General features: G+C 38.1%; 1 protein-coding gene across 1 annotated transcript in view; it reads left to right on the forward strand.

Moving 5' to 3' along the window:
• Window positions 1-14,363, forward strand: part of BRIP1 (BRCA1 interacting helicase 1) — a 150,232-nt gene extending 135,869 nt beyond the window's left edge. Inside the window, exons 18-20 of the mRNA XM_004591193.2 lie at window positions 7,552-7,634; window positions 12,219-12,539; window positions 13,729-14,363. Of these exons, the coding sequence (XP_004591250.2) occupies window positions 7,552-7,634; window positions 12,219-12,539; window positions 13,729-14,288 (964 nt within the window). The 3' untranslated portion in view covers window positions 14,289-14,363. The remainder of the gene's footprint in view (window positions 1-7,551; window positions 7,635-12,218; window positions 12,540-13,728) is intronic.
• The last annotated feature ends 277 nt before the right edge of the window (window positions 14,364-14,640 follow it).

Genomic DNA, 14,640 nt, shown 5'->3' on the forward strand with positions numbered 1-14,640 from the left:
TTAGAGGCTGTCTAATGTATGTGCAGAGAAAAGCTAATAAAAGTTCTGACAACTGAGCCTGGTGCAGTAGCTTAGTGGCTAAAGTACTTGCCTTGAACGTGCCAGGATCCCATATGGACACCGGTTCTAATCCCGACCTCCCCGCTTCCCATCCAACTCCCTGCTTCTAGCATGGGAAAGCAGTTGAAGACGGCTCAAAACCTTGGGACTCTGCACTCACGCAGGAGACCCAGAAGCTGCTCCTGGCTCCAGATCTGCTCAGCTCAGGCCGTTATGGCCGCCTGGGGACTGAATCATCGCACAGATCTTCCTCTCTGTCTGTCCTCCTCTCTGTACATTGGATTTTGCAATAAAAATAAAATAAATCTTAGACAAAAGTTCTGACAACTTCCTAGGACTATAGAGAAGTGTATATACGTATAGGATCATAACCATGCTGTGTGCTAAGCATATGAGAAGAGCCCAAGCTTTTACATTGATTTTATAATGAAGCAGGAAATGAAGAACAAGGAAGAGTTGCTACCTCCTTTTGTGAGAGTTGAAAGTTTATCCTAATGGGAGGTACCATTATTCCAAACATTTAAGGAAATTTCTATCTAATAATTTGCTGACCACTACACTAGCTAGTCTTCAGTAACCGCACATGGCATATTACAGAGTACTTCAGGAAAAAAGCTCTACCAATAAAAATCTTGGGCGTGGAAAAGAATTGAGTTCTAGAGTTGCCATGTTATTACTAAGCAAAATGTACTGCTTTCAACAACAAATTTTATGTATGTGTGTGTGTCTGACATGGAAAAAGAGCCAGGGGAAATGATCAGTAAGAACAGTACTCGAGGAAGCCCATATTTTTATTTCTCTATCAAAGAAATGTTCGGTAGAGAAATAAAATAAACGGTTAGGAATTAAGGAAACTGTGTCTAAAGAATTAATTATAGGATACCATGAGAACAGCAGCTCCTCACACCATGTAATATTAAAGTATCATTAAGACACAAAATGTGTTGAAAAGGGCCTACTAGAAATTCTGGATTTAAGATGTATATTAACTGATAGGAAAGATTCATTACAAGGCCTACTGCTGACGTGATCAGCTTATATAGCGGTATCGACTGAAGTTAGAAAGTCTGATGTTAGAACAATAAAGGCTAAGGAGCAGCATGCCAGGGAATTCGTCAAGCACATTACATACCCAGAGTAGCAGTTCCAAAGGAAGAAAGAGAAAATGAGGCAGAAAGAATGTGAAAAATTGTGACTTAACAAATTTGATGAAAAACATTTAGGTACACATCTAAGAAAGTCATGCATGAACTCAGAAAGACCTAAAACACATGAGCAAAATTAAATGATTAAGTAAAAATCTAGAAAGTAACAAGTAACTCATGGACAGGGGAACCTCATTAGCATTAACAGGCATTTTCACATCAAAACTATGGAGAATCTAAAACAGATGACTGATGGGCTCACAGTTGTGAACATGGAAAAGTGTCTACCATGAAGTCTGGAATTTGATAAAGCTGTCCTTTGGAGAGGAAATTAAAAACTGGATGTATTAACGTTTAACAAAATCTGTAAAAATGGTAATCTAGACTGTACCAAAAAGCCTTGAACAGTAACACCTATCCACATGACAGGATAAAGAACAGCCACAAAAGGAACTAGGTCAGTAAATGTGTGTTTTTGGCTTGTCATCATTTTCTTTTTAAATTGAACGATATATATGAGTAGTGATAAATCTGTTGATTTCCTCAAGGGTAGTCATACCACCCTCAGATTCAGTAATTCAGTTGAAACAGTAATTGCCTCAGCATATAGTTTTGCACCTGGCTAGAATTTGTCACAGTGGAAGAAGAATTATCTGTAAAATCAAAAGTTTGTAAGCAAAATCCTGGAGAAGCAACCTTAATTGTTTTCACTGGAATCATAAGAAAATAAACCCATTTGTCTTCACAGGAGTTATGCCTACATGTATTAACTGTTGCCTACCAGAGAAACTTCAGAGACTTAGCACCCACAATTTTATTGGGGTTTGCATGAAGGCAGCCATTTCCTAGCTTTTTTTTTTAAGATTTATTTATTTTTCTTCGAAAGGCGGATATACAGAGAGGAGGAGAGACAGAGAGGAAGAGACAGAGGAGAGACAGAGAGGCCAATGGTTCACTCCCCAAGTGAGGGCAATGGCTGGAGCTGAGCCCATCCGAAGCTGAGAGCCAGGAGCTCTTCTGGGTCTCCCATGTGGGTGCAGAGTCCCAAGGCTTTGGGCCATCCTCAACTGCTATCCCAGGCCACAAGCAGGGAGCTGGATGGGAAGCAGGGTGGTTGGGATTAGAACCGGCTCCCGGTCCCAGCAGCCTGGCCTAGCGGCTAAAGTCCTCGCCTTGAAAGCCCCGGGATCCCATATGGGCGCCGGTTCTAATCCCAGCAGCTCCACTTCCCATCCAGCTCCCTGCTTGTGGCCTGGGAAAGTAGTCGAGGACGGCCCAAAGCTTTGGGACCCTGCACCCGCGTGGGAGACCTGGAAGAGGTTCCTGGTTCTTGGCTTCGGATTGGCACAGCACTGGGCCCGTTGCGGCTCACTTGGGGAGTGAATCATCGGACGGAAGATCTTCCTCTCTGTATATCCGGCTTTCCAATAATAATAAAAATCTTTAAAAAAAAAAAAAAAAAAAAAGAACCGGCTCCCAAATGGGATCCCGGAGTGTGCAAGGCAAGGACTTTAACCACTATGCTATCGCGCAGAGCCCTTAGCACTTTTCAAAGGTGTAGATTCTCAGGAGGAAAACAGATGTTCTGCATTAACACACTGCTTGCATAAATTACTTAGAAACTCTGAGACAGTTTAATTTATCAGTGTTGGTTATCTCCTGAAACATAAGTTCCCGTACACCAGCCAAGAGATATCTTCAAACAGACCTTTAATGTTAACCCTTTTCTGCACATCTGTATAAAGATGAAATGTATGACAAAGTAACACAAAGTGAAGGAAGCAGAAACTGACATATTTAGAAAAATTTTTGTTCATTATGGAAATTAACTTGATGTTAATCTAGACTAGATCAAAAATTATATTCCTCAAAGCAATGGATAAATAAAATATGTAGTAAAATAATTACAAAGATTTAAAAAGGTAAACTAAAATATATATTTAACACAGAAAAATGAAGTTATAGAAAAGGAATCATTATACCTATTTATGGATAGCAAATAACTGAGTTTTTTTAATAGTTAAATTAGATTAAATGTAAATGAATTAAACATTCCAATCAAAGGATAAAGATTGACTGAACAGATTTAAAATAGCATGATCGGGCCCAGTGCAGTAGCCTGGTAGTTGAAATCCTCGCCTTGAATGCACCGGGATCCCATATGGATACTGGTTCTAATCCTGGCAGCCCCGGCTTCCCATCCAGCTCCCTGCTATGCCTGGGAAAGCATTCAAAGATGGCCCAAAGTCATGGGACCCTGCATCCACATGGGAGACCTGGAGGAGACTCCTGGCTCCAGATCAGCTCAGCTGTGGCTGTTGCAGCCACTTGGGGAATGAATCAATGGACGGAAGATGTTCCTCTCTGTCTCTCCTCTCTGTGTATCTGACTTTCCAATAAAAATGAAATATTAAAAATAAAGTAACACAATCCAAATACATGCTGGCTGCCAGAGAAATAGTTTGGTTAGGGAACATAACCATGGTGAAAATGAAAGAGTGGAAAGGAAATACTAGCAAGTATACACAAGAGAGAACTGCTTTGGTTATACTGTTATCAGACAAAACAGGCTGTAACACTAACTTCAGACAAGGAATACTTTAGAATAATGAAGATATTCTATTAAGAATATGACAGGGACAAACATTTATGCAACAGAAGTGCCCCAAAACAAATGATGCAAATTTGTCAGAAATATTCAACAACGACCGTTCAAGACTTTAATGCTCTGCATGGAATAATGCATGGAACAACCAGAAGGAAAATCACCAAAAAAATAGAAGTCTGAACACTGAGCCTACAACTACAGACAGGCCTAACACATTCACAGCACCTGTCCCCTTACAGAATATGCATTCCTTTCAAGTGAACATGGCACATTCTTTGGACAGACCAGCCACATGTTAGGCCATAAAATAAGTCTCCACAAATTTTAAGTGGTTAAAATAATAAAAAGTATCTTTCCTTACCATAATGGAATGAAACTAAAAATCACTAACAGAAGGAAAACCGGAAAGCCCAGAAATTCACTTCTAACCTGTAGGTCAAAGAAGAAATCAGAAGGGAAATTGGAAAATAGTTTGTGATAAATGAAAGTGCAAATACAGTGTACCAAAATTGGGGGATAAAATGAAAGCAGTGCTCAGAGAGAAATTTAGAGCTGTTAAAAATTTATATTTAAAAAGAAGAAAGATTTGAACTCAACAATCCAACCTTCCACATTAAGACATTTGGAAAAAAACAAACCAAGAACAAAGGAAGAAAAGACATTAGAATAATAAACAAATGAAATTGATTTCTTCTACTGTTTAACAAAAAGTTGATTTTATAGAGAGAACAACAAAATGTACATTCAGCATGACCAAGAAAATACACAAAAGAGTCAAAACTAGGATTAACATACAGGTAGTACTTGTAACTTTTCAGAAGTCTAAGTGAATATAAAATTTATAATACATTGGGGAATAGGCTGGTGAAGACAGGTCTCTATTTTCTTTTCATATAAATAAGTAAAAAAAATTAAGTAGACAAATTCATGGAAAGACACAAAGCACTGAATAGATTTACATCAAGCAAAGATGTAGTAATCAAAGTATCTATCTATAAAGAGAAGCCTGAGGCCATTGTTGTGTCATAGTGGATAAAAGCTGCTACCTGTGATGCCTGCATCCCATACAGGTGCCACTTCCGATCCAGCTCCCTGCTAAGGCCTGAGGAAGCAGCGGAAGGTGGCCTCAGTCAGTGTCTGGGAATCGGGGTAAAGCTCCTGGCTTCAACCAGACCCAGTGCTGCTGGCTGCTGTGGCTCCGGGGAGTGAGCCAGCAGATGAAATACCTCATTCTGATTCTCCTGCTCCTCTTCCTCACTCTCTGTCTGCAACTATTTAAAACACATAGATGAAGCAAAGCCCATGACCAGATGTCTGCACTGATGAAGCGCACCAGAAATTTAAAGGATTGGGGCAATATTTCACACACTCTTCGAAAACTAGAAGAGGAGTCATTTGCCAACTCACTATTGCTTGGTACTAAAACAAGTTAAGACATCACAAGAAAACTACATAGTAGTTATTTCTTATACCCGCAGAAATAATACTCCATGACAGACCCTAAAAAACTGGACCCAGCAATATATTAAAAGGATTATATACTGTGGCCAAGGCGAAATTCATTCCAGGAATGTAAGGTTGGTTTAACATACTAATTTAATGCAATATACCATACTAATAGATGACCAAAATTCAGAAAAGTTGTTATGCAGAAAAGCTCATAAAAAAGCAATATCCAATATACTTTCCTAAAGTATATTTTTTTCTAAAGTCAATACCAAACGCTAAGAAAACTTAGAGCTACTATCACACTTAATAGCAAAGATCAAACAAGATCTATCAGATCAGAACAAGGATTTCTACTTTGCCATTTCTATTTGATATTATATTGGAAGGCCTAATCAAACCAGTAAGATTTAAAAAAAAAGTATACAGATTGGAAAAGAAGAAGCTATTTGCAAATGACATAATATTCTACATAGGAAACCCTAAAGAGTTAATAAATTGTTACAGCTGTGTTGACAGAGCTTTAGGATACCAGATCAATGTACAAAAATTAATGGCGGTTGTATTCAGTAACAACTAAAATTGACAAAGTCCTGATAGCATTTAACAAAAATAATGCTTAGGAGTAGGTTCAATAGGAGATAAAAGATCTGTACACTTAAAACTACAATGTACTGTTGAAAAAAATTAAAGATCTCAAGTTCATGCTTTTGAATACTTAAATTTAAGATATCAACACTGCCCATGTTTTTCATCAATAGATTTATTGCAATGCCAGTAAAAATCCCAGCTGGCTTTCTTACAGGGAACAAAATCCTAAAATCACTATGGAAGTGCAAGGAACTCAAAATGACCCAAACAAAAACAGAAAAAGAAAACAGCGATGTAAGTTCCTGTTAACAAGACTAAACAAATATACATAAAAACCATAGTGAAATGCCTTCTAGAAGTCTATCCCTATGGTGGTACAATAAAAATGATGTAAAATAACAAATGTTAATGATGTGGGCAAGAGAGAGTATGGTGGGAAGCATCACTATGCTCATAAATCTAATACATGAAATCTGTTCACCTTGTATAAATAAAATAATTTTTAAAAGAAAAGGATTTCAAGATTTTAGGATTATCTTACATAGTTGGTGCTAATGCCAAAATGAGCAACTGTTTTGGTAAATAGAACAATTCCCCAAAATAGTAAGTATCACTACTATATTTACAGTTTTATACTAATACTATATATTATATATAAATATATTTAAATTTATATATTATAAAATATAAAAGTATAGTAAATACTATATTTATAGCAGGTCCACTCCCAGGTATATGCCCATTTACAGAAATGTTCCTATAAAAACTTACACAAGAATGTTCATAACCACATTACAAACCATACACACATCTATTAACATAAGTTTATGAACAAAATATTATATAGCCACCTCGAAAAGAATAAAGTATTGATGCCTGATATGAGTCTTAACATATTAACCTTAATTCATTAATGTGGCAAGACAAATAAAACGACACTAAATTTGTGATGCCAGTTAAAAGAAATGACCAGAATAGGCCAATCTGTAAGAACAGAAAATGTCTTGGAGGTTTCCAGAGGATAGGGTGTGACTGGCTTAGTTTGGAGTAACAGGGTACGGGATTTCATTCGCAGTCATGAAAATGTTCTAGAATTTAGAGTGATATACATTGTACAGACGTATTTAATAAAATCCACTAAAATGTAAACTTTTAAAATTTTGAATTGTTAAAAAAAGTTTTTAATACTACCAAATTGAATTCAACAGTCTTATTTAAAAAGTAATGTTCCATGACCACATGTGGTTATTCTAGGAATGCAAAGCTGGTTCACTATTTAATTAACCATTGTAATAATCTAGCTTAACAGTCAAAACAAGAAAACCTACATTGTTGCATTGTGCTGTAAAATAACTGACAAAAATTCTTTCATGATTAAATCTCATCAAACTATTAAAAAAGATTTATATTAAAAAATTATTAACTTAAAAATTGTTATTCTGTGACTGAGGAAGAAGGTCTTGATTTCAAAATAAAATACTTAACATTTTGGATATAAAGTATCAGTAGTTAGCAGATCTATTTTCCCACTTTGGTACATTTTACTGTATCTTTTATAACTTTCCTAATAACTTATTATTAAATGATTGTTAATATCCTGACTAAAGAACTGTGTAACAAAACCCACGGATTTTATTATCTAGAAATCTGACTTTAATTTTCTACATTATGATTATTTTATTCCGCCTTATTTTTTTGTAGGTGTATCCGACACAGGAATGACTGGGGAGCCCTTATTCTAGTGGATGATCGCTTTGGAAACAACCCAAACCGCTACATATCTGGTAAGATTCTCACGTGCACTGAAGCAAGAGCGGACTTTTTTTTTTTAATTTGTGGGTAAATTTATAACATGAGATGTGCTTCCTCATCAGGTTTTTAAGGGTACAGATGAGCATACTTGTCTCTAAGCAGAGTATGGTACCAGAGCTCTACAACTGACACTTTACACAAATTGAACACTGGTGCTGTTTGCCCCTTTCCCTACCTCCCAGCAATCACCATTTCTGCTTGGTCAGTAACCACTTAGATACCTCATAAACCCTGAGTTATGCAGTATTCATCATTCTGTGATTGGCTCATTTCACTTATCCTAATTCCTGATAGTTCATCCACATTGTTGTCTCTACCACTGTTTTGTTTTTGAACAGTATTTCATTGTGTGTACCCACTGTATTTTCTTGATCCACCGTGCCATTATGTACTTGAGTGTTGGGAACAGGGCTGCGGCAAATATGGCAGTGCAGCTGTATTTTTGAAACTGATTTCAATTTTTTTTGAGTAAATACCGGGAAAAGATTCCTGGGTCATACGATAGTACTAGTTTTAAATCTTTAAGAAACCTCCATACCGTTTTTTCATAGCAACTCCAGCATTGTTTTATAGGTTTGTTTATTTTTATTGGAAAACCAGATTACAGAGAGGAGGAGAGACAGAGAGGAAGATCTTCCATGTGATGATTCATTCCCCAAGTGAGCGCAAAGGCTGGAACTGAGCCGATCCAAAGCCAGGAGCCGGGAGCAGCTTCTGAGTCTCCTGCATGGGTGCAGGGTCCCAAGGCTTTGGGCCGTCCTCGACTGCTTTCCCAGGCCACAAGCAGCGAGCTGGATGGAAAGCAGGGCTGATGGGATTAGAACTGGCACCCATATGGGATCCCACTGCATGTAAGGTGAAGACTTTTAGCCACTAGGCTACAGCATCAGTCCCATCGCCATCTGTTTTTATTCCCACCAACAGTACACAAGGGTTCTAGTTTCGTCATATCCTCCCTGACATTTGTGCCATCCTCTGTTGCTTTCCCAGATCATTAGCAAGGAGCAGGATTAGAAGCAAAGCAGCCAGGACTTAGAGCACTCATGATGTATCATGCTGGAGTTGCAGGCGGTAACTTTACCTACTGACCCTCTATCTTTCCTTCATTTTGATGGATAACTTAGCAAGATAACCTATTAATTAGCAGAATTTCTTGTCCACTGCTTTGTATTATCTCACTGTCATCTGGCCAGCAAGTTTAATGCTTTGCCTGCAGTACCGGCATCCCACATGGGTGCCCTTTGGAGTCCCAGTTGCTCCACTTCCCATCCAGTTCCCTGGCGATGGCCTGAAAGCAGCAGTGAATAGCCCAAGTCCTTGGAACCCTATACCTGCATAGGAGACCTAAGGAGGCTCCTGGCTCCTCAGAAGCTCAGCTACAGGCGTTAAGGCCATTTGGGCAGTGAACTAGCAGATGGAAGAGCCTGTCTCTCTGGAAATGTACCTATCAGAGAAAAATAAATAACTCTTTTACTAAATAAACACATAAATAAGTAAGTAAACTTTCTGCTCCCCTCCTTACTCTTTGTAGGACTCCCAGAGTAAGTTTATTACCCTGCCTGATGGAGTCTCAGAAGCCCTTTATGCTTTTCTCACTTTCCCCAGGGTTTGTTTTGTCTCCCCTTTTTACTTCTCCAACTGGATAATTATAAGTGACTTCTTGTCAAGTTCACTGATTCTTACTTCTGCTTAATCAAGTTGTCTGTTGAACCCCTCAGTTTGGTTCTTGCATTTTTCCAGCTACAAATTTTCCTTGGTTCTTACTTGTTTTCTGTTATCTTGTTGTTGATATTTTCCTCTGGCTTCCCATATCATTTTTTGATACTCATCTTAAGTTATTTGTCAGATAATTCATGTACTTCTATTTAAGGTCAATTTTTGGAATTTTGTTTCTTTGGTGGCACTCTTTGTCCTTTTCTCTCTGCAACTTTCATAACTTTGTTTTGATACCCTACTATGTGAAAAACCACCCACCCCATGACTGGTTTTGTATGGGAAAAGACCTGTATCTGTTAACCCAGGTGGGCATTCTGGGATCCTCTTAGATCTTGTTCGGTGGATCTGGCTTCTCTGGGCCAGCGTTTATGGATGTCTAAAGGGTAAGACTTGCCTGGCTGTTGGGGTTATTTTCTAGATATCGTAACATCCTGCTCCCTCTCACCTATCTCTTACATCATGGCACTTTAGGCAGAAGTGTCCTGGTCCTCTCTTTCACTCTCCGGACACCTTGGACATGCGGACTACAGCAGGTCCTGCTAAGGTCTTGCTGACACCTCCAGCGCAATGGAGTTAGCACTGAGTGAGTTAGCACTTGGCCATGGTGCAGAATTTCTCCTGGTGCAACAGCATTCAGACCAGATCCTTTGTTCCCGGCAGCCCTGGCCCTACAGTATACAAGGTCACCCCGGCATACCCTACAGGTGGGCAACACAGAGGGCTTTACTTCAGGCAGCTGTCCAGAAAGTCAGACCATGGCCCCACATTCTGGCCTGCTCTTTTCTTCCTAGAGGCAGACAGCCGCTCAGTGTTTGACAGTGCTGTTAGGTGAGGACCAACTTGTGTGTACCAGCACAACACAGCTCGGAGCAAGAGCCTCTTCTGTGGCTCCTGCATTTCTCACAAAGTCATTTGGCCCTTCGTTGTTGCAGAACCAGAGTCTCCGGAGCAGGGAGGAAGCGCTGAGACCTCCTCCTCTCCCCTGCTCAGTCTTGGCTACTTAACGGCTTCTGTTTTTAAAAACAGAATCGGAGACCACACAAATAATTTCCATTGACTGGAAATCTAATTCACATGTATGTTCAGAGAAATTCTTTACAAATGACAACGTTTAATTTTTAGTGCAATATAAAATGAAGTAGGATTCCTCAGTTCCACTGGATGTACGATACAGTTCGCTAGCACACTAGTACTTTGTTTGCCTTCATCAAAACCAAAGCTCTTCCACAGAAATGAATTTTCTAAGACAAAACAAGCACACATCACTTGGCTGCTTAGAATTCTTTACTCTTGTTCTGGGCTACCATGCAGTTTTTATGCTTCTCTCTCTTTCTCAGCTAATTTATGCTTATTAAAAGTTATATTTTCTGAAAGGAAATGAAGCACCACTGCATGCAGCAAGATCAGGCAGATCGTTATTTTTCCCCCAACACAAATTAGCAAACATCCTGCAAACATTCCTGCAGCAGGCCGGCCGGGGGAGCACCAAGTGGCCAGCCGTGGTCATAGAGCCATGGATACAGCTGCATTTGTATTATTACCTTTACAATACAACGTTCGTCAAATTGTGAATACAGACATTCTGAATTTTAGCTTGCCGATGAAAGCACTGCTTTGGTGGTTTTCTTCCTTTTCTATGTAAAGCAGGCAGTCACTTAGGCCACCCAGTAACCACAGGAAAAATGCTAAGTGCTAATGTTTAGTCAGCAGGTGGAGCTCAGATTCTTTCATGTTTTCAGAAGCAAACAAGGACATCTTATGGTAAAAGCGCACAGTGAAAAGTGTAATGTTAAAATGCTTAAGCTTTAGGGAATTTCACATTTGCATTTGGTATAATCATTTTCCCCAAACAATATACAGATCTTTAATGAAAATGTTACTTATTTTTAAATTTTAAAACCTTTAGTGTAGACTAAAATATTTTCCATTATTTCTGAGTGACTTTACTGTATTTTTGCTGACAAAGTAATATAAATGCTTTCTCATCATGGTAACACTAGCACAACACATACATTTTTTTTTTGGATGACCAATTTTTGCTTGAATTCAGCTTGCATAATTATTAGAAGACAAAAAACTAAGGTAATGCATTTAAAATGAAAGTACAATAATTCAACTACTTGAAGCCCTCCTTCATCTTTGGCTAAAGTTTTTAATGTATTTTTTTTTTTAAATGATGAGATTCAGAATATTGGGATTTCCAGATGCTTCTGTTGTTTAAAACTTCTAGTTGTCCTACATGCAAAAGGAAGGAAAGCTTTTTGGGAACTTGTAAAATTAAACTTGCTAGGTTTCCATATTCCCAACAGAGAATATAAATGGTCCACATGATTCAACCTATGAAACCCAATAGGTATTCAACCCAATACTTTCAATTTTGATTGTTTCCTGGAACACAGCATTCTCATGACACTAAGAGAACTAGCCAGCTGCTGACCCCAGTGAGCCCTGCAGTCACAACAGTTAAGTATCCATGCTCCTCATGATACTGTGATGTTTGTTAGGTGAGATATAGTGCATGAATATTCATCTTAACAATATTTCAATTTATGGTGTGTTTCTCAGGACATACTCCCATTGTAAGTAATGGAGCATGCTGTATATAAAATTTTAAAATTGCAGGAAAAATGCTTCATTAAAAACTTTCAACTTAATAATAAAGTACATCAAAAAGTTCATGGGAAACGGGATTAGAAGTTTATTCTGGTGAAAAATAATTTGAAATCCATCTATCATTTTTTCAAAGAACACATTTTCCATGAACTCTTCAGATTGCATATACCTAATACCTTAACTAGGTGACTAAACTTTCCCTTGTGTTTATATTATTCCTCTCTCAGGACTTTCTAAGTGGGTCAGACAACAGATTCAACACCATTCAACCTTTGAAAGTGCACTGGAGTCCCTGGCTCAGTTTTCCAAAAAGCACCAAAAAGGAACTGATGTAACTGAAAAGCACCGAAAGTGTGTAAAGGACCATGACTCCACTCTTGAAGAAGCCTGTTGGAGGGGCAGTACCCCAACGTACCTGCTGGAAGCGGCACATTATCTATCACCAGAAAACCCGAAGGAAGATGAAACAAAAATGTCTATCCAGGAACTACCATGCCCCCAAACAACTGAAAGTGTCTCTCTACCAAGTATCTCTGGAAAGCACGGAAGTATGAACAGTTTTACTAATTTACATTTGCTAAAGAATTCATTATATTTAGTGAAATTTCATTTAGGTACAGATTTATTCTCTTCAATATGTTGGTTTATAAGGTTATCCTAAAACAATGAAATAGTACAGTCAATTGGATTGAGGACGAACTTTTGTCGGGAGACCAGTCTATTTTTTTCTTTCTGTGAACTAGCTTTGTGATCATGAACAAGTCACTTACCCTGTTGAATTGTAACGGAAGGAAGAATACCTGTGTGGCTGTCCTTCCAGACAGGGATGTAAAGGTCAAGTGAGATAATAAATATCAATGCTAGATGTTATCCACAATGCTATACAAAAGTTAATGCACACTTTCCAGATTGGCTTCTTTGTTTTCAGGGGGTAAGATCATATTCTAAATTATGAAAGTATTTTTAATGCACTAAAGAATAATATGTAATAGGAATTGGGAAATTGCAGCCCATGAACCAAATTGTCTGTTTAATGGAACAGTCACGCCAGTTCATTTGCGTAGTGCCAACATTGTATGCACAGCTGAATTAGAGATATTAAGCAAACCCTGAAATATTTACTACCTGACTTGTGCAGAAAAAGTTTAAACTCTCATCAGAAATAATTAAAATTATAAAATCACACTGGCTTAATTTATTGATTAGTAAACGTTTATATTTATGATATATGCTTCTAAATGAGTGTCAGTGAACTGAATGCTAAAGGCCTTAGCCTTACTACTGACTAGTTTTAGGACCTGGAGTAAATGAGTTAGCTTAGTGGTTTTCATTTTCCTTATTTATTAAATGCAGGAATTACTTTTTAATTTTTCTTAATCATTGTCTGGTAGATTTTTAAGGTGGGTTTTTTTTTTTAACAGCCTGTCCACACCTTTTCTCAGTTTTCTTCCTCTATCTTTTTACCCCTCCTTTCTTCGTTGAGTCTGGTATGGAATTTGATAGTTTAACAGAAAGCATTACAACCTGAGCTGGGAACCACTAGAGACCCCAAATTCCTTTTAGAGTTCACATTCCTGAAGTTTTGAGATGAAGTTCTATGACTACTGCTTGTGGGCTCTAAATCATGTATCCTATTTAGCTGTTTCAGTGTTTGCAGTAACTCAACAATTTTAATCAAATAGTTAAAGACTATGAATAGCTAGGAAACTGAAAGTTCTTAAATTTCTGTGTTCTTAGATGGTCCAGTATTACCAGAAGAGCCCGCCCACACAAGGAAAAAGGAAAGGATCATCATTTCCAGATCTACAAGCCCAACTTTCAGCAAACAAACCAACAGAGGCAGCTGGTCTAACTTTAATTCCTCGGGACAGTTTTTCACTGATAAAACACAGAGCACAACTCCTGAACTCAAGTCACCAAAGAACTGTACTTCCGGGCCTACTTTCACAAGAGAGGAAGTGAATAATAAAACTCCTTTGCCACTCACTGATAAATGTCTGACAGTGAAGACATCACTTGAACCATGTCCTCCATCAGAAACCATTATGTCATTAATAAAGATGGACAATCAGTCCGAACTGCCCAGCTATGAAGAAGCCCTGGACTCAGACACTGAGTCACCTGCAGAAAAGGAAGAACCTGTCCACTCGGCTTCAAGCAGACCTGTTGAGACAGACGTGGAAGATGACTCCATCTATTTCACACCTGAACTGTACGATCCTGTAGATACAGAGGAAGACGACAGTGAACTTGTTGAAAGTGATGAAGATAGCACATTGGCTAATAATTCAAATTAGATTCTGGCTGCAGACTTTTCTGAAATTAAAACTATGAAAGGAGTGGATTCAGTTACACAAGGGAGAACAGGATTGCCCACAGAGTTGAATAGAATCACGCATACTGAAGATGGTTACATTGATAACATTGATGGTATTCCAAAAACAACTTGTGTAAATGAGCTGAAACTGGAAAATACTCATGGAATGGATCTAAAGAACTTTAGGGTTAAGTAATAATACTTAATTGTCAAGCTATAAAAAAAAAAACATTATCAAACCTGTGTTACACTCTGTTGTAGTTAATAGTTCATGTGTTGAGTAAGTGGTATACTTTAATTTTTGCAGCTATGTTTTGCATTTTAACTCACTG

Source organism: Ochotona princeps, chromosome 17 (genome assembly GCF_030435755.1).
Source record: "Ochotona princeps isolate mOchPri1 chromosome 17, mOchPri1.hap1, whole genome shotgun sequence".
NCBI classification, from domain to species: domain Eukaryota; kingdom Metazoa; phylum Chordata; class Mammalia; order Lagomorpha; family Ochotonidae; genus Ochotona; species Ochotona princeps.